The 24,493-nt window shown below is 44.6% G+C and overlaps 1 protein-coding gene across 1 annotated transcript in view; it reads right to left on the minus strand.

The window, feature by feature from the left end:
* LOC123761500 (uncharacterized) overlaps positions 1-24,493 on the minus strand; it is a 53,099-nt gene that overhangs the window by 15,789 nt on the left and 12,817 nt on the right. The window contains exons 8-11 of the mRNA XM_069314910.1: positions 10,843-10,945; positions 7,510-7,944; positions 7,027-7,190; positions 942-1,091 (exon numbers count right to left, since the gene is read on the minus strand). Of these exons, the coding sequence (XP_069171011.1) occupies positions 942-1,091; positions 7,027-7,190; positions 7,510-7,944; positions 10,843-10,945 (852 nt within the window). The remainder of the gene's footprint in view (positions 1-941; positions 1,092-7,026; positions 7,191-7,509; positions 7,945-10,842; positions 10,946-24,493) is intronic.

Genomic DNA, 24,493 nt, shown 5'->3' on the forward strand with positions numbered 1-24,493 from the left:
GACGTGAAAAACCTAGCAAGCAATGCATCAAAGATCCTTATATTTTTAATATGCATCTCGTCTCATACCTTCTCGACAGCAGTGATTACTAAACTTTATATGAAGCACAAGTTCGCTCCCATATTGAATGTGCACCGTGTGAGGCGACTCGTCTCTAGTCTGGACCAGTTGTGGCTGGGTTGGTCAGTACCTCAGAGCCCTCGACCCCAGGAGGCGTGGCTGGCCTTCGTGTTATGTTTATGACCAATGTTCTCAAGGCTTCCCATCTGGTCCAGCTTTATTGACAACTAGAAGGTGGCAGCCATAACTCCAGGGTTTCATTTCTTATGTAACTCGCATTTGAAACACGTTCTGTCAACCTGTGAAGTGAAGTCAAGTTACCATATGAAGGCTCCACCTTCAGTCACTCGCCAACACAGTTGGCTTCAGCTTCATCCTTTACCTAATAGGAGCATAACTTAACATTAAAAAAATTTACTAGTGAAAACTAATAATAAGCAAACAACACAATCTCGGGCGGGACAGAAATGGTTGGGTGCATTTCCTATCACCTAATGCTTCTGTTCACCTAGCAGTAAGTAGCTACTCAGGAGTCAGCTTGTTTTGGGGTTGCATCCTGGGCGGGGTCAGTAATTCGACCTTAAGTGGGTGGTAGGTTCTTTCTACACAAGATTAGAAAGAACCAGCTATGAACAAAACCAGACAGTTTATGTGTGAAACACATCTCACAAGGCTCAGCAAACGTATCTAAATAAGATCATGTCATGTTATTATGTTGGCAAGAACACAATTGTCCAAGAGCAAGCTGGGTAAGAATATGGTCTGAGCGCGCACACAGTTGGATCACAACACACCAGTGGTGAATGTGCTTCTTTATTCACAAAGTATCGTAACCGCAGCTTACTCAGGGACTGGTCAGAGGAGCTACAGATGGGACTTACTGATGCAGCAGGTGGCAAGTCCGCCAGCACACGAGCCCCTGGATGTCCCTGACTTGCTGGCGCACTGTCTGGAGGGCATGCAGGTGCCGGAGATGAGGTCGTCGGTGGTGGAGCACGGGGTGGCCGCGATCTCCGCCAGGATGACGAACACTGCCACAGTAGAGTGGAGAAAGGTTATCTGTTGGTTTACCCTGCCCTCGCCTACACCCACTACGTCTGCACCCATTACGCCTACACTCATTACGTCTACACCCATTACGTCTACACCCATTACGTCTACAAATGCGCCTACATTATACATTTTGTATGAACTAACTTCTACCAGAGTCAACTGGAACACACAACACAGTTCTCTTTGAGAAGGTCTAAATTGCTAGACAACTGGACATTACTTTGTAACATCACTTGTCCAGCAACAAGCCTACTTTCTTTACCAAGATCATTATGTGCATAAGAGAAAGATAGAATTTGTATGCATATCACAGTATTACCATTTTTACTAAATCATAAAAACTTGTGAGAATAATGATTATTAATGTGAAAAATATACAGAATTCTAATGTGTGTTCACACATTCTCTCTCTCTCTCTCTCTCTCTCTCTCTCTCTCTCTCTCTCTCTCTCTCTCTCTCTCTCTCTCTCTCTCTCTCTCTCTCTCTCTCTCTCTCTCTCTCTCTCTCTCTCTTCTCTCTCTCTCTCTCTCTCTCTCTCTCTCTCTCTCTCTCTCTCTCTCTCTCTCTCTCTCTCTCTCTCTCTCTCTCTCTCTCTCTCTCTCTCTCTCTCTCTGAAGGAAATGATGTATAGAGGGAGAATCTAGACATGTTGAGGATTCATGGGACAGAGTTGTGTATAGTGGTGATGAGGTCAGCTGTGTGGCTGTGTGAACAACCCGTCCTCCTAAAAATAACGTCACTTTTGGCTCGTATGCGCACTATGGCCAAATTTAGACGTAATTTGAAATGAAATCGACTCACAAAAGTGACGTTCTGTTCCGTTTTCTATTTGAGTCGTCCGGTGTACGCGCAGAGGTTATAAGAGGACACTTTAAATTAACGTTTTTCATAACGTTTTGAAACTTTGAGAATTTCCTGCCCACCTAACCTATCAGAGGACCCTTAACTTACTGTTGTTGAAAAAAAAAAATCCCAAATTTATTTTCCTTTTTTTTCCTTTTCAAATTACATCCAAATTCGGCCATACGGGCAAACGGCCAAAAGCGACGTTCTTTTTAAGAGGACAGGTTGGCGAGTCATATGAAAATGTCTTCGCTGTTCTCTTAAGGGAACAACTCGTTCCCTCACTCGTATTTGAGTAGGTTGACCAGACCACACACTAGAAATTGAAGGGACGACGGCGTTTCGGTCCGTCCTGGACCATTCTCAAGTCGATTGTGACTTGAGAATGTTAGTTAGTCGATTGTGACACAATCGACTTGAGAATGGTCCAGGACGGACCGAAACGCCGTCGTCCCTTCAATTTCTAGTGTGTGGTCTGGTCAACATACTTCAGCCACGTTATTGTGACTCATCGCCTGCATATTTGAGTAGTTTTTTGTAATATTTTGGTGAGATCGGTGTTTAATACTTTATGATGCATTACAAAATCTTTGATTTGTTTATCAGAGGGTCAAACTGGTAGCAAATGCCAGAATTGTCATGAAGTTCGCTATGGGTTCGTACCACATTGTTCTCGGAGCATTGGTTCCAACCCCACTGCCCATGTTTTGTGTCTTCCCAGTTGGAATCACTGTTCAAAGTTAGGCAAGGCTAACCCCACATGTCTGATGTTCAACCTCAGACATATAGACATTCTATTTTAAAGATATTGATACTACTGCCAGTAAATTAAGAGAGAAGATCCTACCAGAGAACATGAGAGACAAGGTTGGGGCTCTCAATCTGAAGTTCATGAAAAGAACCATTCAATGGCACACTATTGCACACCTTTATCCTGAGCACCAGCCCCTCAGCGACAGCCTCATTGGGGTTATCTTGATGATTTCGAGGCTTTAGTGTCCTCGACCAGGCCTCCACCCCCAGGAAGCAGCCCGTGACAGCTGACTAACACCCAGGTACCTATTTTACTGCTAGGTAACAGGGGCATAGGGTGAAAGAAACTCTGCCCATTGTTCCTCGCCGGCGCCTGGGATCGAACCCAGGACCACAGGATCACAAGTCCAACGTGCTGTTCGCTCGGCCGACCGGCTCCCTCACTCATACACGGTGAGGAGCAGACAACCATGAGGAAAGTACGGTGAACTATGAGCTGAGGACAAGAGAGAGAGAGGCACTAAAAAGCCAGAAATTAACATACCCAAATGAGGAGGAAAGCTGAGAGACAATTCCAAAGCGACACTGCTGCGACAGCTAAGGACCAGCCTAAAGCTGTACTGTTCTGTTGTCATAAACGAATGAAAATAAGAGTAAGAGACCATGTGATGAGACTGAAGAGGCAAGGTGGAATTATCCCGTCAAATGATATAGAGATATATATATAGTGTGAGGAACTGAACAAAAGATTTCAGGAGGCATTTACCAAAAACAAAAAACAGCGTAGAGATCATGGTTGAGAGATGGAAGGTCACTGGTAACACAGGATGACATAATAGTCACCACTGAGAGATTAAAAAAAAACTTGGAGGAATTAGATGCACCAAAATCAATAGGACCAGACTTACCATCACCACAGGGCTGTTCAAGGAGGCCTCAGAGATACTGTGTTACCCGTTAACTAGAATTTTTAATAAAACATTTGAGACTGGAAACGTCCCAGACTTGTGGGAAAGTGTAAGTGTAGTCCTAATATTCACAAACGAGGACGGACATGAGGCACTAAACTTTTACCTCACAGACTGAGGTAAGAATCTGGCTTACCTCACTTACCTCAGACTTACCCCTTGGGCAAGAAGCGTCTTCTTGCTATTCGAGAGAACTCTGCAGTAATGAGCCGTTCTTTCACTTAACAAAACAAAACACAAATGTGGGTTACATGGCAAGTCTTATAGTTAGAGTATCTGTCCGGGCCTAATACGAGTCTACCTCGTGTGTGTGTGTTTACAAGACCACTGTAACTCATTTGTGCATGTATCCCACAATGTAAACTGTATCTCGTCACACTTACGCTTTCCATCTCGCTCTTGTTTGCTTTTTGTTTCTTGGCTGCTCTCTCTTGTGTGTTGCTCTTCTGGGCTGCCCTCTCTTGTGTGTTGCTCTACTGGGCTGCCCTCTCTTGTGTGTTGCTCTACTGGGCTGCCCTCTCTTGTGTGTTGCTCTTCTGGGCTGCCCTCTCTTGTGTGTTGCTCTTCTGGGCTGCTCTCTCTTGTGTGTTGCTCTACTGGGCTGCTCTCTCTTGTGTGTTGCTCTACTGGGCTGCCCTCTCTTGTGTGTTGTTCTACTGGGCTGCCCTCTCTTGTGTGTTGCTCTTCTGGGCTGCCCTCTCTTGTGTGCTGCTCCTTTGGGCTGCCCTCTCTCGTGTGTTGCTCCTCTGGGCTGCCCTCTCTTGTGTGTTGCTCTTCTGGGCTGCCCTCTCTCGTGTGTTGCTCCTCTGGGCGGCCCTCCTCTTTATGCTGGTGGTCAGTGATGGCCGGGCTCGCCAGGGCGCTGGACGCCACCATCACCGCCCACACCAGCACTCTCCTACTCCGCCCCTTCAACTCCATCCACAGAAAGAATAAATTCAATTAGCTAATTAAAAAATGGATGCAAACGCAAACACACACACACACACACACACACACACACACACACACACACACACACACACACACACACACACACACACACACACACACACACACACACACAAGGTAGATAAAGATAAACTATTTAACACGGGTGGTACACGAACAAGGGGACACAGGTGGAAACTGAGTACCCAAATGAGCCACAGGGACGTTAGAAAGAACTTTTTCAGTGTCAGAGTAGTTAACAGGTGGAATGCATTAGGTAGTGATGTGGTGGAGGCTGACTCCATACACAGTTTCAAATGTAAATATGATAGAGCCCAGTAGGCTCAGGAATCTGTACACCAGTTGATTGATGGTTGAGAGGCGGGACCAAAGAACCAGAGCTCAACCCCCGCAATTAGGTGAATACACACACGATATACATAGCATGTGTGTGTGTGTGTGTGTGTGTGTGTGTGTGTGTGTGTGTGTGTGTGTGTGTGTGTGTGTGTGTGTGTGTGTACTCACCTGGTTGTGCTTGCGGGGGTTGAGCTTCCTCTCTCTTTGGTTTCGCCTCTCAACTGTCAATCAACTCTGTGTGTATCAATTTACCCTCCTTTACATGCTATGTATCGAAGTTTCTTTCTATAACTTCTAGTAATTTCTCTCTCCACGTTTCTTCCCCAACATGGTGATTTCTGGATCCCAGTCAATCTCCATGATACAGCTCCCCATGATTTAAAGTTTAACTCTCCTTCTACGCTACTGTTACTGTTATGTGCAATTCATCTATGCATGCGTTGTTGTTATCATAATACTACTACTACTATTATATATATATATATATATATATATATATATATATATATATATATATATATATATATATATATATATATGTCGTACCTAGTAGCCAGAACGCACTTCTCGGCCTACTATGCAAGGCCCGATTTGCCTAATAAACCAAGTTTTCATGAATTATTATATTTTCTAAAAAAAATTTCTTATGAAATGATAAAGCTACTCATTTCATTATATATGAGGTCAATTTTTTTTTATTGGAGTTAAAATTAACGTAGATATATGACCAAACCTAACCAACCCTACCTAACCTAACCTAACCTATCTTAATAGGTTAGGTTAGGTAGCCGAAAAAGTTAGGTTAGGTTAGGTTAGGTAGGTTAGGTAGTCTAAAACAATTAATTCAAGAAAACTTGGCTTATTAGGCAAATCGAGCCTTGCATAGTAGGCTGACAAGTGCGTTCTGGCTACTAGGTACGACATATATATATATATATATATATATATATATATATATATATATATATATATATATATATATATATATATATATATATATATATATATATATATATATAAGAAAAAAATAGGACGGGAGTCAGTACATTAGACAACCGTCGCTTGGAAAGGCAGAGTCCAAGAGCTAACAACTCAATCCAGAAGGCACATATTTGTTAATATACCTTAGACACAGCCTCCCTCCGACACTCTCACTCTCACCCCCCCCCCACCCCTCTCCCCATCTCACCTTTCACTAAGACTTCCGTCTTCGTGAGTGAATGGTGAATTGAGATGACGCAGTAAAGAGGCGTAATGGGCAGGCAGGTCTTACCTTCATGGGGAGAGTCCTGGGGGAGGTGTTCACTTCACTAAGGCAGGTCTTACCTTCATGGGGAGAGTCCTGGGGGAGGTGTACACTTCACTAAGGCAGGTCTTACCTTCATGGGGAGAGTCCTGGGGGAGGTGTACACTTCACTAAGGCAGGAGTTGGTCTGACGGAGGCGCTACTCAGGTCGGCCTTATATGCTCTTAAGTCTGGCCTCCATCTGTGTACAGACACCGTTGTGTGTACTCGCGGAGTTAGACTTGATGGGGATGAGTTTAGGGCCTGTGATCGTGCCTCTCAATCGTCGATCGACTGGTGTTCAGGCCGCCAAATCTATTTGTCTTCGCTTTATAGCACATTCCATTTGTTCACTTCTCTAATACTGAAAATATATTGATAGTGTCTTTGTGGCTTATATTCGTGTTTTCCCCAGTGTTGCCTGGATGTAGCAGCATCCGTGATGCTTCATCTGTCCATTTCTCTGAGAATTTTGTATTTATTACGTCATCCCTGTCTCTTCTGTCTTCCGGTGAGGTCTGGTCGGATCCCAGGGCCGCGTAGGAAGTGTTAAGGGAACCAGGACGGTCCGCCGGGCCCAGGGACATGTCTTGGTTGAAGATTTGTTGGAGCCAAGGCTTGTGGTTGAGGTGTACAGGGGACGATGAGGGTTGGTCTTGGACCTGTGCCAGGCCGTTGGGTGTGTGATGGTAGCCAGTGTGGGCACGTTGGAGCCTGAAGACACGTCCCTGGCATAGATGGAAGTGGGCCACTTGTCTTTACCTGAGAGTCACTAACACTGGTGGTCTCGACGAGGACAGGAATCCGGGGACTTGTCGAAGCTCCCCCCAGCACCCATTTGAGGTTTATGATCCTTCCCAGTTTCATCTGGGTCTTGTAATATGTTCCGTGATGGTTTGAGAGGGACGATCACTATGTCTCCTTTGGGGATGTGGATGAGTCTGTGATTAGACAAAAAGAAAAGGAGACTACAGAAGGTCTTTTGGACCATACGCCGCAACTCCTAGTTATATAGACCTCAGACTCACTCAGAGGTATGTTCAACGTCCGCTTGGAACAATCCTTCAGTCGTACGTCTAATATTTGTACCGGTAATTTGTTTCGTAAATCAGTAACCCTGTTTCCATACAGGTACTTTCCTGGCTCTTTCCTGAAGCCACACTTCTCCTATTTATAGCCACTGTTTCGTGTATATAAACTAGACCAGTTTAGCTTGTGTGTTCGGAGAGCAGGTCCCTGTAGGAGACGTGGGTCCCTGACGGTCCCTCGAGGCCTTGGAGCAGGTCCCTGTAGGAGACGTGGGCCACTGACGGTCCCTCGAGGCCCTGGAGCAGGTCCATGTAGGAGACGTGGACCACTGACGGTCCCTTGAGGCCCTGGAGCAGGTCCCTGTAGGAGACGTGGGCCACTGACGGTCCCTCGAGGCCCTGGAGCAGGTCCATGTAGGAGACGTGGACCACTGACGGTCCCTCGAGGCCCTGGAGCAGGTCCCTGTAGGAGACGTGGGCCACTGACGGTCCCTCGAGGCCCTGGAGCAGGTCCATGTAGGAGACGTGGACCACTGACGGTCCCTCGAGGCCCTGGAGCAGGTCCCTGTAGGAGACGTGGACCACTGACGGTCCCTCGAGGCCCTGGAGCAGGTTCATGTAGAAGACGTGGACCACTGACGGTCCCTCGAGGCCCGGGATTAGGTCTCTGTACGAGACGTGGACCACTGACGGTCCCTCGAGGCCAGGAGGGGGGGGAGGTCCCTAGTGAAGGCGTGAGGAAGGGACTACGGGTCGACTGGGTCTAGGGACAGGTCTTTGATTGAGGACTAAAGGGGAGGAACTCATTAACTTGTGCACCAGTCGTTGCTCAGGTGTTTTACAAAGTTACTGTGTTTCATTGCACCATGGAGTTGTGCTGTATTAAATCGCTCAATCGAAATCTTTATTCATAAATGGGTTCATATTGCTAATGATTTAATTTTCAAAATGTCAAGTTATAATAGTAATAATAACCTAACAGATCATTATGATTATAAGTTATAAATATAACAATGCAATTTTCGACATATTGTATTAATGAAGAAGATCATTGAAACAATAACCTGCTACTATTTTAACAGCATTCGTAGATACATAATTTGGACACATGCAAATGAATTAGAAGTAATCCAATCCTTCACAGCGGGATACAGCTCAGTAGTAGTAGTAGGAGAGTCGAGGAACTGAACAAATTTTTATAAAATATTTTGTCTATGAAAGCCTTGTCGTTCAAATTTTATGAATTTTATTGATTTTTCGTATCAACATATATATACAACCACCCTAACTGGGAGAAATATATTGTCCTTATTTTATGTCTTAGAATACAACAATACAGCTCATTGTATTGTTGTATTCTAGGACATAAATTAAGGAAAACATATTTCTCCCAGTTAGGGTGGTTGTATATATATGTTGATACGAAAAATCAATAAAATTCATAAAATTTGAACGACAAGGCTTTCATAGACAAAATATTTTATAAAAGTTTGTTCAGTTCCTGGTTTTACATCATCAATAGGTCGATGGTCTTGTCTGAGTCAAACTGACATTAAAGGCAGCTCATGTATCATCAAACTGATGGCAAGAGGATATAAGTTGCTACTCAACAAGCCATCTCCTTGTGACAGTAATTAATAATCTCAAGTATTCAGCTGGGTGTATCTCTGCTGATTAGCTGTTTAACTCTGTCCTGTAGACCTGATACAGAAGTATACGCAACATTTAGTCTAAGGTATTTTAATACAATTAAGTTGACTTTTCTGGAAATATATGAGTGGTCCGTGATGAGTGAGTGGCCTGTGGTGAGTGAGTGGCCTGTGGTGAGTGAGTGGCCCGTGATGAGTGAGTGGCCTGTGGTGAGTGAGTGGCCTGTGGTGAGTGAGTGGCCTGTGGTGAGTGAGTGGCCCGTGATGAGTGAGTGGCCCGTGATGAGTGAGTGGCCCGTGGTGAGTGAGTGGCCCGTGATGAGTGAGTGGCCTGTGGTGAGTGAGTGGCCCGTGGTGAGTGAGTGGCCCGTGATGAGTGAGTGGCCCGTGATGAGTGAGTGGCCCGTGGTGAGTGAGTGGCCCGTGATGAGTGAGTGGCCCGTGGTGAGTGAGTGGCCCGTGATGAGTGAGTGGCCCGTGATGAGTGAGTGGCCCGTGATGAGTGAGTGGCCCGTAATGAGTGAGTGGCCCGTGATGAGTGAGTGACCCGTGATGAGTGAGTGGCCCGTGGTGAGTGAGTGACCCGAGATGAGTGAGTGACCCGAGATGAGTGAGTGACCCGAGATGAGTGAGTGGCCCGTGGTGAGTGAGTGGCCCGTGATGAGTGAGTGACCCGAGATGAGTGAGTGGCCCGTGGTGAGTGAGTGGCCCGTGATGAGTGACGGCTGAGAAAAGTGTGAATGATGTGTTTTGGATGGCTGACTCACTTCAGACAAAACGGTATAGGCTTTTGTTAATAAATTATCCGGGTGTCAAAATGAATAAATTGACTCATAATAACATTCGTTCGGGTCTCAGAAAACTAACAAGTCCCTGTATGTGTTAGTTTTCTGGGTCTCCCTGAAAGTGGCCATCTAGCCTCTCTCAGCTGTACTGTGAGGTACATAGGTATCAGCCAATGTAGACGCACATGTGCAGTCCCATACGACCTGTTTATCATCTCTCCATGGCTGCAGGGTGACTCCATCTGGGCGTTTGTGACTGTTGTCAGGTCTGTACAACTGAGGTTCCCTTTGTGCTGGACACCCAGCTGTAGCTAAACTTCTCTTGATGATGTCATTGACTGCTTCATGTCTGGCAATCTTTCCCTGTGTCTTACGACAGATGAGACCATGGCTGCTGTATTGGTCTGCCGATACATAGCCTCAGATACACCGGTGTTCGGTGGAGATAGGGGCGGCAAGGCGCAGGGCAACACCAATACTTAGGGCCCGATGGTCCAGGCGGGTGCCCAAGGCGGAATTAGGGACTGCCAGCAGGAAGTCCCCGTCATGGGGAGCTTGAACAGCTATGAGACGCGTTTTGTCCTTCCCAGAAGCTGCCTCCAGCAATTCTGTGGAAATGTTCTCCACTATGGTGCTATTCCATTTAACCTGTTTGCAGTCGTTTGGAAAAGTTGGTCGAGGTTGCTGGACACTTTCTGTGGAAACAACTTCATGTTCCCCAAACAACAGTGTCGATTCCCTACTGTACCCTGCTGAAACTAAGGGGAGTAGACAAGGCAAGCTTGTTCGAACTGCTTCCAGTACCACATCCCTTTTAACCTGGTTGAAAGTATTTTTAAAGTCTAATTTAATTAATGCCTTATTATCTGGGAGGTGATTAATATAGGCTCGTCCTGCATGAGCTGCTGCTTCACAGCCATGAGGGGACACCGAAACCTAGTTCATGGGGTCTAAGCATCTTTGCAGCTTCTATGCTCATGTTTCTGACAGCTGCCCTGGTAACGAGGCGCCGAAGACCCACGGCAATGGGTCTGACTCCACCATCCTTCTTCTTAAGGGCACAAAGGGATGCTCCGAAGAATAAACTTTTAATTGTATCTGGGATCAACCCAGAGACAGTTGTCGACAAACTTCGTGATCTCTGACAGTAGTGTCTCGGCAACTTCGCCGAGAACTGGGTTTGTCATCTCCTTGAGGTGCTGAGGTCTTACTCCAGTGTATCCCCCTGCTGAACCTGGCGGAAATGACATGATGGCTTAGTATACCTCTTGACACTTAGAGGAATAGAGGTCCCAGATCTGGGACATTTGTGTCCCAAGCAGTGGGTTCCCATGGTACTCTGGGAGGGTGCTTTTCTCTCAGTGAGTCGGCGGTAGCGGTATTTCTAGGAGCGATTGTGTCTTCACTGGTAAGTAACCTAATTGCCCCTACTGTGTTGCCCTCTTCATTTTTTTGGTCATTTGTGTTCTTTGTTTAAAATTATCATTGGAACTCTTGGGTCTTCCACGACGGTTTTTGCGTTGAGGAGGGATGGGGATCAAGTTGTCAGCTCTGGGGAAATTATTTATTGCCCTAGTGACTGATGAGGCTAGCGACTTGCCTCCTCTTGCAGGTACGCCTAAGCAAATATTGCCAAACAGGAGCAAATTATGCCATGCTTTGATGGTGGCTGCAGCATTAAGATTTTCAGACCGTTCATTTACTCTCCTCTCGTCCGGTTTAACACAGGCCTAGTCCTAACATTGAGCCTTTAGCGTGCCCAATCGTTCAGGTGCAGCGGTACTAAGTGTGCGACACCTTGACTACCAACTGTTGTAGGTTGTGGATAGCTGGATTGTATAGAACTTCATGCAGACATTATTTGTGAGGCGGTATCTGGAGTCTACCCAGAGGTACAGTGGGACGGCACTGGGCCGCCTTGTGGTGTACCTGGCCCCACGCTCCCCTCGTGTGTAAAATAGTCCTTGGGCCCTCCTTCCCAGGGTCGTGGTTTGTGTGCGCGACTGGTGGTGTGTTTACATGAGGTGGGTGACAGTGTCCTAGCCTGGGCGAGTGGTGGAGCCCCGGGCAGCTACCCTGTGCTGCGCCTCCTGGCCCGTTGTTATGGCAACCGGGCTCAGTACCACCCTATCTTCTGTTGTGCTTGCTAATCCAAGTGATCTCCAAGCAATGGATCCTGAGCCCGCCGCCGAGGAATATGTTGATGCTCGAAGTGGGTTGCAGTCACCCGATGACATGGAACCCGATGCTGATCTGGATAACGGAAATGAGTGGCATTTGCAACAATCAAGGAATGCGAGAAGAAAGTCTAAACTTGCAGACTCTGCTGATGGCGATGAGGACATTGGCAATGATGACAGAAACACCGGAACCCGTGTGAAGACGGTGGAGGTGGGCGGTGGTGGGCCCACCCAGCCAGTGGCCCGCCCACCCAAGCCTCCTATTGCTCCCCGCGCTGACTATGTGCGCCTGGCATTCCCAGCTGGAACATCCACCAACGATAAACTTAAATGGTTCGAACAACTTTCTACTAAGTTCTCCAAAACACTCCTCGATATAGTCCGACCTAGACCAACATCCCCTTACATCTTTGTGTCACGTAAGCAGGAAAATATCATCACTCAACTGGTTAAAGGTGAGATTGCTAATATTGTTTTCACCAGAGAAGACATCATCAATCGACCTAAAAAATTTAAGGAATATATTGTTACCAGTTTTCCCAAAGAGTATCCTCTTGATAGAGCTTATACCCTTGACGGGGTCTACAAGGCAAGACGGATATATAAGGATGGTCATCCTCTCAACAGGATCATCATTGTTTGGAATGGCAGTGACCCTCCCCCTGAACATTACACCTTTTTTGGACATTTCATCCCATCAAGTCCTATAAAATCTTGGGTATCCCCCCCTGTTGTTTGTTATAAGTGCCATGGTACTCATCATATCTCTAGGTACTGTCAACATGACCCTGTGTGTGGGCTCTGTGCTGAACAGCACCAAACAAGGGAGTGTCCTCACAGGGACCCCCCTACCCTTGAGGATGGGGAGGAAGCCTCTCCTCTGGTCCGGAAGTGTCCCAGGTGTAAGCGTCAAGGTGTAGATGTTTGGCATCCTGGCTGCCCTCGACGCCCCGCCCTCTCTACCATGAGCAGGACGCCGGAGGCGTCTGGTCCAGCTGCAGGAGGCACCCAGCTGGAAGCTCCTAATGTCACCTCTAGTAAGCAGTTTCCAACCCTCGATGGGCTAAGGCAAACAAGCAAAGATACAGAAGAAATTAACTGGTTAAAAAATAAAATTATGGAATTGGAAGCTAAAATACAAACATTAGTGATGAATCTGCCCGGTGATAGTGAAGTGAATCATGCTAGCGATAGTGATCAAGTAAATTCTCCCAGCACCAGTAGTGATGCGAGTGGTAATGTTGCAGCTGCTGAGGCTACTTCACCTGTCTCTACGGAACGTGAGTGTCAAATCCCCATGGGGAATGGTGTTAGAGTAGTCATTGATCCCTCACTGGCACCCCAACTAGATCGTCAAGACACCCTTGATTTGGTTAAAGGTAAAGAGTTTAAAAGAATACCAACTCCTACTCAGGTTAGACGCCTCCTAGACAAAAGTACTCAGGACACACGGAACAAAATTACTTATGTTCTCCAATTGTTTTACGAACTTAAATGTTACCTTAATTCCCTTGACACTTAACCATGGCTCATCAAACAAAAACAATTAAGTTTCTTTCTTGGAATATTCGAAGTGTTTATCTTCGGATAAATGACGTAATCTTGTATGCTAAAATGAGAGACGTAGATGTGATCTGTTTACAGGAACCATATACGACCACAACTATCAAGAAGGTCCCACCTAGGATACCTGGGTATATAGCATACAACAACAGTATTGGAACTGGTTTACTAACGTATATTAAGAGTGGATTAATCTGTAAACTAATTAAAAATCATAGGAGTGATAGTATACATTATCAAAAATTCAAATTGCAAACTGCAAATAGCCATTTCCTACTGTATAACATATATGGACGATGTAATGTACTTAAAGCAGACCTGCTACCGAAACCTACAGGTAACACAGCTATGTTATGTATGGGTGACTTTAATGCTCGTCACACTGCTCTTGGTGACGTTCAGTGTAACAATAATGGAAGGGTCTTCTTGAAATACCTTAATGATCATAATATTACTGTGTATGATACTGATAAACAGACCCATTTATTGGGGGGTAGACTGGATTATGTGATTGGATACAGCCTAGTAGATAGCAACGTCAACGTTAAGCTCATCCCAGAACTAGTAAGTGATCATTTTGCAATATATTGTGAATACAATGTGGCGGATATTAGGTCCAATCCTCATCCTAGAGTTAAAATTAACATTCCAGACAATCTTAAACAGCACTTTAAGGCTTATGTACATAAGTGGTACACTGGGTATACACCTGTATCAGTGGACCACTTTTACAATGATCTTGTCAGTATCATTACCAGTTATTATGATACCTGGGTTAAATCAAGGAAAAAAAAGAACACTCGTTCTTCCTCATGGACAGAGGATCCTATTATTATTGCAGAGCGAGCTAAAGTGCTTCAGCTTGCTGACTCTTATAAACGAGACAAAACAGCTGACAATTTACTTGCATTCCTTAATGCCAACAGAGATTTTCGCGAGCTTAAGGGTCAAGTTAAGAACACATATTGGGAACAATTCCTACAAGGTATCAATAGAACTACAACATTATCAGAAATGTGGAACAAAATTAAAAACATTACCAAACCTTCAGCCCCAGTTCAGCTTCATCATACTCCTGCAGAATATGCTGACATGCTCCTAGCTCAATGGTCTAGTGTCTCACAAATTTCTTCCTTACCCCCAGATATACAGCAGCATTTAAGACATACCAACATTAACAGAAACTTTAATATTGAAATAGCACGCTCCTCACCAGATTTAACGGATCAGTTTCCTATAACCCCCTTTGAATTAACATCAGCATTAGGAAAACCTAGGCAAACTGCCCCTGGTGAGGATGGTATAACTTATAACATCTTGAGCTTACTGAATGATGTCCCTAGCCACCCTCTGCTTGACCTCTATCAAATGAGTCTCTCACAAGGTATCTTGCCAAAGAAATGGACACAAAGTCTCATAATACCAATTCCTAAACCTAACTCTCAAAAATTCAGACCCATTTCCCTTACATCTTGCATGTGTAAAGTCTTGGAGAGAATTGTTCTCAATCGTGTCATGTTTCAGGTCAAAGAAAAACTGGCCCCAAACCTATATGGGTTCATGCCCAAGTGTAGCACACAAACATGCTTTGCTGAATACTTTGTAAACTCCCAGGATGGGACACAGGCAGCCTTTATTGACCTAAAGTCAGCTTTCGATGTAGCGAATGGCGAAATAATATTAGAGCAACTTGCTGAATTTGGAATCAAAGGTAATCTTCTGAGTTGGATAAAGAGCTACCTATCCAACAGGCGTGCTAGTGTCCTATTTAAAGGAGTTAAAAGTACAAGAACAGATGCATTCGAACTAGGCACACCTCAAGGCGGTGTCCTAAGCCCTATGCTCTTCAATATACTTATGCACAAACTTATCCATGACATACCTGTACAACCTACGGAAACAGTTATATGTTATGCTGATGACATTTGTATTATGGCACACAGTAAACCAAGGCTACAAATGTTACTTGATGCATTCTCCAAGAAAGTAGTAGAATGTGGCCTCATAATCTCTGTTGATAAAACAAGGGTTCTTATTCCCCATTCTCTTCATGCTAACTATACTATTAATGGAGTGCCCGTGGAGACTTGTGAGTCTTATAAATATCTTGGAGTCGAGGTTAATGATACAAATCTCATCAGCAACCTGCGTAAAAAACTTGTTGAGCGTCTTAAACCTCTCAGAACTCTTGTTGGCAAAGGATTTGGCATTAACATAAAATATGCTCGTAGTTTTTATATTGCCTTTATACGATCTGTTGTTGATTATTATGCCTTGCATCTTCTTAATTTTTCTCCTAAACAATTACAAGGCCTAGATGTAGTACAGAATGATGCCATGCGCATCATCCTGGGTTGTCCTAGAACTGTCAGAATTGTTAACATGAGAAAGGAACTAAACTTACCTTCCATTTACGAAAGAATAGTTCTACTTAGTACTATGTTTTGCGCCAAAACTTTGAAAAATAATGGTCCCCCCAGCTCTATTCAAATTAAATTGAGATCCATTCTAAACAATTCTGACTGTTCCCTCAATCCGCCGCAAAAAGCTCCCTACAGTGTGTGGCTCAGTTGTTGTGTCTATAATCTTCAGAAACTGAATGTATCTCTTAACCCTGATAAAACTGTTCACTATATTCCCCCTTGGAAAGATGTGGAGGTCTCTCTGCATTATACTCCCATCAGTGTAAAACAAATGTATAACACTGACATTTTGAGATGTATAACATTAGAAGCTATTGACAGTCATCTTCAAATTCTCAAACCGACTGAATCCTATGCCTTTACTGATGGCTCTGTGCAGTTAGGCACTGGTAGAACAGGTTGTGCATGTGCAGTGTATAAAGGGAATGAAATGATCATGACTAGTACACAGAGATTGAACAACTGGGCAAGCACGACACAGACCGAGCTATTGGGTATTTATCTAGCCACTGAATACCTTAAGCTCAATGGTGGTGGAGTTATTTTCTGTGACTCTAAAAGTGCTCTGCAGTCCTTAAATAACCCATCACAATGTATGTCGGAAGTAGCTTGTAATATTAAATGGAATGTAATTTTTGCCAATGATAATAATTCTTGTATAAAATTTGTGTGGATCCCATCCCATGTTGGAGTTGAAAAACATGACTTTGTAGATCAATTGGCCAATGAGGCTTGCAGGAAAGAAAACATTGATTATGATTTTGGACTATCTAATGCAGTTATTAGAAACATACAAATTAAAGAAATTAATTCAGATTTAGAAGAACTAAGAAATGCACAGAGACCTGAAAGCTGCAGTATTAAAAGTTATGACAAGTTCTGTAATAATAGGTATTTGTATGGTCAGCACAGTAACCGGACCAGGCAATGTGATGTAGTAATCGCGCGAATTCGCCTTGGCTATAGACACATCTGGCAGGTTAGTGAGGCTGAGCCACTACCAGAATATTCAGATTGTAAACTCTGTGATAAACCTTTAATGCATTCACTAGAACACTATATTGATGAATGTGAAACCGTAAAGGACTTTAGACCTCCTGGCCTATTGTACCACCAACTGTGTAACTATTTTATTGACTCAGGTGTTCTGGACGACATCCTAACAATTTACCCAAAATTTGCTTGTCCATTTTAAAGAATGAAGAACAATTTCTACTTATATTCTAAGCTGTATCACTTATGAACCCATCCCTGCACTTGTGTGGCAGTGCACAATAGAAAGTTGTTTTCACATATCCACACATTAAAACATTGATTGTAACCGTGATATATATGTGCTTCAGCCTACAGTTTAGGCCTATTGTCTTATGTATGACCCTCTGTCCTGCGTGACAGTGAATACTAGCATTAACCTCAATTTAATAAGACTATCAAAATCCTCAGATTAGGCAAAATTGTAATTAATTTTGTCAATAAAGATGTTAATAAATAAAATTAAAAGGTCTGTATATTTCCCTGCTGCAAATAGGAGCAACTCGGTCGCGCACCCCGCTACTACCACTGAGCTAACCGTGCAATCTCCGCTCTTTCTATGGTAATAACGGATGCTATACCGATCATGTAAGATGTTAACACTCGGGCCGTCATACGAGGATGAAAACCAGTAAACAGAGAGAGAGAGAGAGAGAGAGAGAGAGAGAGAGAGAGAGAGAGAGAGAGAGAGAGAGAGAGAGGAAGAGTGAGGCAGAGCGAGAGCGAGAGCAAGGGAGGGAGAGCGAGAGCGACTGAGGGCGAGGGAGAGTGAGACACTAGTGAGGGAGAGTGAGATAGAAAGATAGAGAAATTCGTAGTCACAGCCGATCGTATGAGTTACCGAGTAACGCTGCCACCACCCTGAGTTACCGGACAGGGGACCGGAGTGAGATTCGTAGGTCTTGCAAATGGAATAACCTACCAGGACAGGTGTAGGGGACAATTCAACGGTACAAGGATCCTGGCCTGACACTCGAATAATCCTGACCACTTGGGAACTATAGAGTACACAAGAATAAGGCGGGACACACCCAATACTAACACCACAACACAGGATGGACGGGGGAGGAGTACTGGATAAGTAAGGACACTAGGTCACTGGGGCAAAGGGGACGGTAGGCCCAATATCACTAAGACAATGAACCATTACAACATTTACTAACACTTGACAATATATGACTTTATTATATGACTATATGACTTTCAACTCTGACCTCCTCGTGACCCGGTGACCGTTGACCTGTCCCTGTGGTTAACTTGTACAGAGGTGTAACTTTTTCCATTGTCTGCCGCCGCCTGACAGGCGCCGCGCCTGTGGCTTGTTCATGCTGTTATGATGTTCATGTTTACTACTATGTACTGCTCTCTTGTTACAGAGGTAGGTACTGGCCAGTGTGGCAGCGCACGTGTAGTCCCACACCACTAGTTTACCATCTTTCCAAGGAAGCAAGGTGACCCCATCTGGGCGCTTCTGAGGGTCGTTAGGTCTGAATAAGTGTGGTTCTCTTTGTGCCGGGCAGCGGGCTGTGGCGAGGCTCCTCTTGATGATGTCGTTGACTTCACTATGCCTCCAGTGCCATCCCCCCTGTGGTTTGGCAGAGTAGGGTATGGTGTACCTGTCAGCCACCACCTCTCTGCATATACACCTATATTTGGTGTGGATTGGGGCAGCAAGGCGGAGGGCCACAGCAATTTGGAGGACGTGTGGTGTGAGACGTGTGCATATATGTATATATATATATATATATATATATATATATATATATATATATATATAAATATATATATAATATATAGTGTTCGATAACTGGATGATAAGAGTCGAGTGAGTTAAAGGAAATCTGTGGAACATTTGGTAGGGTAAAACTTGAGTCTGTATTTAGCACTTTATCTTTCACACAAATTTATATAAAGTTGTCATTATCATCTCTAGTAGGTGTTAACAGAACTAAACCATGAACGTCAGTGCTCTCTGCTCAGACTAAAGTTTACAGCCATGTAAATGAAACCTTTTCACAAGCTCATGGCAAACATTAAGATATCCTTGCACAAAATAAATACATTGCATTCCAGCATGTCAGTAGCTGGTAAGTATGACTCTCTGGAGCCAGGGGCCATATTCACGAAGCATTTACACAAGCACTCACGAACCTGTACATCTTTTCTCTATTTTTGGCGGCTTTGTTTACAATTTATACAGATAATGAGCTCTGAAGCACCAGGAGGCTGTTTATAACAATAACAATAGTTGATTGGGAAGTTTTCATGCTAGTAAAGAGTTTAATAAATGTAACAAAAGCCGTCAAAGATTGAGGAAAGATTTAAACGTTCGTACTTGCGTAACTGCTTCGTGAATCTGGCCCTTGGACACTGCTGCCTGGGCCTCCAGTGGGGCTTCAGTATGCACAGTGATCTCTCCACAGACCCTTGAGAATCGGTCGTATTTAGACATTCTGATTGGATTATACTATACCGTATGAGACTGTTCGAACAGCGATTGTGTTGGTGTATATTTCCAAGGTTGGTAATTCAGTTTGTTCCAAATGCGACAATTTCCTGAAGTGGACGATCAGTTTGGAGTGTGTGGAAGAGACGAGTTTGAGTTGTCAGGTTCGACCTGAATCTTAGATGGTGGTCAGCATTTTGTCTCGTGTTGCATGTGTGTGGCCAGTACATTACCTTGTTATGACACTTGTATATAAAGAGGGAAATTAATAGTTTTATTAGTGTTGGGTTAGTTAAGTAGTTGGTGCTGGTTTAGAGAGGTCTCGTCTGTTTTATAATCTTATTTTTAAGATTTTCTAGTAGACTTTGTCAAATGTTCATACGTTTGTACCATAGGCGGAGGACCACAGGTGACTGTAGTACAGAAAATGATATGGATAAGAACTTAATTCACTGATTTCAGAGTTGAACATGAGAGATTATATCAAGTTGTGCCCAGCATCGCTCACGCCCGTTATCATAATTCTGTTAGACGGCCCAATGAGAGTTCCAATTCAGTTCCTCCTAGAAAAACAACAGCCCAGAACGGGCGTGTGGATACTGTTTACGGAACTCGAGAAGAAGATGGGCCATAGTACTGACCCCTAGTGGCACCCTGTTGGACCCTAGTGGCACCCTGTTGGCCCCTAGTGGCACCCTGTTGGCCCTCTAGTGGCACCCCGTTGCTGGCCACTGTGAACTCTCTCCTCTTACTGACTCTTTGTACTGTGTTGTTGTTTAACCGTGTACCTGTGAATGTGTTTGTGTGCGTGCGTGCGTGAGTAATCGTGTGTATCTAGGTTGCATTAGTGCCTACCTTCCTGAGGCACCGGTGCGCCTTGAGGCTGCTCGAGGTGCTGAGAGGCAGTGGGGTAGGCTGACCAGATGGACTCTTTATCTTGGTAGTGTGACTGGCTGATTGACGGGTGAGCGTGTTTGCTGTGGGGCGGGGGTGTGGCGGACAGTTGTGGTGGACAGGTGTGGTGGACGGGTGTGGTGTAATATCTGTTACGAGATGTGTTGTGTGGGGGAGTAGGTTGATATAGTGATACAGTGTAACCGTTACCCGCACTATTGTGCTGTGGTGAGCTGACTGGCTGGTGTAGGCTAGTGCTGTCAACCTCGAATTAGAGGACTAGTTGGATGACTGAGGTGATTACTGTGGGTGACTGGGTAGTAGCTGAGGTGGTGCTGTGAGTCTTGTGGGAGAGACGGAGCACTGTCGCTACTGACAGTGACGAGCTGACAGACAGACGGGAGTGGGGTGGGTGAACGTGTGTGCGCATCGTGTGAGGAGCTTGTCTTATTATTGTGTTGCAGGTAGGCGTTTCTACGTCCACTTCTCACACTCATCTTCTCCCTCCTCCTCCTCCTCCTTCCTCAGCCTACCAAGGGAGCTCAACACCTCCATTAGCCAACGTAGCAAAGACGGGAACTAAGACCACACTGAAGCCCATAGTTTGCGTCCTATATAATCTCATAATATATAATCTCACTCCTGGTAGTCTGTGCTCCAACGTTCAGCAACCTCTTGTCTCCTTCCTCACATATATCAATAAATAAATTGGCTCAATTATCAATTTTATTTAAATATTTATAAAATACATTATCTTAAAACGAAACCTGAATCTTATTCAGTGAACAATTCCAGCAAAGATAAACCACAGTATAAGATCCATCAGAATATTCATTAGAGTACAGAACTAATGCACAGATAATATTCTCATTACAAAAATGCATTCACGTTACAAAGAGGCAAGACCGGTCCACCTCAGGCTACATATAGTGACTGAATGTGGTCCATAACTCGGCTTGGGCCAAGAGGTCGTGTGGACCGTCGTAGCATCATAGACCGGTATGAGGTGAGGTCAAACTTGGCTTCAGATCTCCTGAGTGACCCAGTGCTGTTATGAGGGACCACTGGGGCATGTATCTATAGCTGATGTACGGCAGATGGTGTCCCGGACAGGTGGTGAGGGAGGTGTTGCCTTACACAAGAAGATATGGAGGAGGGGGAACCTGTTACAGGACAAGTGGTGAAACAAATAATTTCAGGGTAGGTGGTCGAAAATGTTAGTACAGGATAAGTGGTCAAAAATGTTAGTACAGGATAAGTGGTCAAAAATGTTAGTACAGGGTTGGTGGTCAAAAATGTTAGTACAGGATAAGTGGTCAAAAATGTTAGTACAGGGTTGGTGGTCAAAAATGTTAGTACAGGATAAGTGGTCAAAAATGTTAGTACAGGATAAGTGGTCAAAAATGTTAGTATAGGGTAGTGGTCAAAAATGTTAGTACAGGATAAGTGGTCAAAAATGTTAGTACAGGATAAGTGGTCAAAAATGTTAGTACAGGATAAGTGGTCAAAAATGTTAGTATAGGGTAGGTGGTCAAAAATGTTAGTACAGGATAAGTGGTCAAAAATGTTAGTACAGGATAAGTGGTCAAAAATGTTAGTATAGGGTAGGTGGTCAAAAATGTTAGTACAGGATAAGTGGTCAAAAATGTTAGTACAGGATAAGTGGTCAAAAATGTTAGTACAGGATAAGTGGTCAAAAATGTTAGTACAGGGTAGGTGGTCGAAAATGTTAGTATAGGGTCCATAGTCATGTGCTTTCTATGGCTCTCAAGCCATAGACAGCATGCCCATGCACTTTGCACCAGGTCCAGACTCGTGGCATTCTATATTCATCAAGAAGTGCAAAACACCACTATCACAGGCCCTAAACATCTTTTGGAGACGGAGCCTAGACTCTGACGTCATCTCTGACATACTTAAAACAGCGGAGATCGCGCCACTTCACAAAGGAGGTAGTAAAGCAGATGCAAACAAATATAGACCAATAGCTCTAACCTCAAACATAAAAAAAATCGTTGAAAGACAGGAGTAAGATAACAAATCACATGGACTCACAACATCTCCATAACCCTGGACAACACGGGTTCAGAACAGGACGCTCCTGCCTCTCACAGTTGCTGGATCACTGTGACATGGCCGCAGGTGCCATGGAAGACAAGCAAACACAGATGTAATACACACAGACTTTACAAAAGGTTTAGACAAAGGTGACCATGGTGTGTTACAGTGTGACAAAGGTGACCATGGTGTGTTACAGTGTGACAAAGGTGACCATGGTGTTACTGCACACACAAAATGTGTGCAAAAGTAATTACTGGCAAAGTAGGAAGATGGATCTTCAACTTGCTAACGAACAGAACGCAGAGTGTAATAGTCAACACTGTAAAATCCCGATCATCTACTGTGAAAAGCTCAGTCCCCCCCCCCCCCCCCCCAAGGTACCGTGCTTGCTCCGGTACTTTTTCTCATCCTAATATCAGCCATAGACAAGGATACAAACTACAGCACTGTATCATTTGCAGATGACACTAAGATTTTCATGCGAGTAGACAATATAAAGGACACGGGAAACCTCCAATCTGATGTAAATCAGGTCTTTCAATGGGCCACAGACAGTAATATGACGTTTAATGAAAATAAGTTCCAGCTCCTGCGCTATGGAAAAATGAATATATAAAAACTGAAACCATATATAAATCACACTATAGAACGAAAAGCAAAGTAAAGGATTTAGGAGTAATAATGTCAGAAGACCTTACTTTTACAGAACACCATAAAGTAGCTGTCACGACTGCAATAAAAATGACAGGTTGGATAACAAGGACCTTCCAAACAAGAGATGCCATACCAATGATGATACTTTTTCAAGGCTAGTTTATTCTTGGGTGGAATATTGTTGCACTAACAGCCCCATTCAGAGTCGGAGAAATTGCTGACCTGGAGAGCATGCAAAGATCCTTTAAAACTAGAATTCACTCTATAGCTCATCTTAATTATTGGGGCCGATTAAAAGTTCTTAATCTGTATTTTCTAGAGCACTGGGGAAAGAGATACATAACGTGGAAGATATTAGAGAACTGTTTCCAAACCTGCACACAGAAATAACACCACATGAGACCAGGAGGCATGGCAGGATGTGCAGAATATCCCCGTTGAAGAGCAGAGGTGCAACAGGTACTCTGAGAGAGAACTATCAACATCAGAGGCCCGAGACTGTTCAACACGCTTCCACTACACATAAGGGACATAACTGGCCGACCCCTCACAGTGTTCAAGAGAGAACATGACAAACACCTCCAAAGAATAACTGATCAACCAGGTTGTGATTCATACGTCAGGCTACGAGCAGCCGCGTCCAACAGCCTGGTTGACCAGACGACCAACCGGGAGGCTTGGTTGGAGACCTGGCCGCGGGGCCGTTGATCCCCGGAAGGAAGACACAGGGTAGGTAAGATAGGTGGTGGCAGAGGTATGTGGGAGCAGGTGATAAGGAATGATGCCTCAGGCAGTAAAGTAGCTGCACTTGTGTCTCAGGAGCGAGGGAATGTCACCTCACAGAAAGGGAAAAGGGGCAGTTGAGTGACTGATGAAGATTAAGCTACCCAAGAGTTGGCACGGGCATGAATAACCCGCAAGACTTGGGGTCACCTGGTTGTTACAGATACAGGTGACCCTAAATGGGGGTCACCAGGTACCAGGCCAGCTAACAGCTGGTGATCTGACGGTAATTGAGACTGAAACCGCTGTTGCCGCTGTCTTCAACTTCATCACCGTCCTGGTGCACGTAGAGCGAGAAGGGCTTCATGGTGGCTGGAATGAAGAACACATTTGTGTTAGTAAAAGTGAAACTAATTTATATGACTCAATTGTTTTTGAGTTCAGGATTTGATGAAATTTAAAACTATTTAAAATGTCTTCGTGAAGAACAAAACAGTTTTTCTTGATATAAGGATTTAAGTGGTGAAATGTATTGGGTGTTCTAGGTGAAAGCACCACTTGGGGGGGGGGGCAAGGTGCGGGTGTGGGGCAAGGTGCGGGTGTGGGGCAAGGTGCGGGTGTAGGGCAAGGTGCGGGTGTGGGGGCAAGGTGTGGGTGTGGGGGCAAGGTGCGGGTGTGGGGTCAAGGTGCGGGTGTGGGGGCAAGGTGCGGGTGTGGGGACAAGGTGTGGGGTAAAGGTGCGGGTGTGGGGCAAGATGCGGGTGTGGTTGAGCATAGTTGGAAGACTTACAGGTGACAGAGCTGAG

This window comes from Procambarus clarkii, chromosome 7 (assembly GCF_040958095.1).
Source record: "Procambarus clarkii isolate CNS0578487 chromosome 7, FALCON_Pclarkii_2.0, whole genome shotgun sequence".
NCBI classification, from domain to species: Eukaryota; Metazoa; Arthropoda; class Malacostraca; order Decapoda; family Cambaridae; genus Procambarus; species Procambarus clarkii.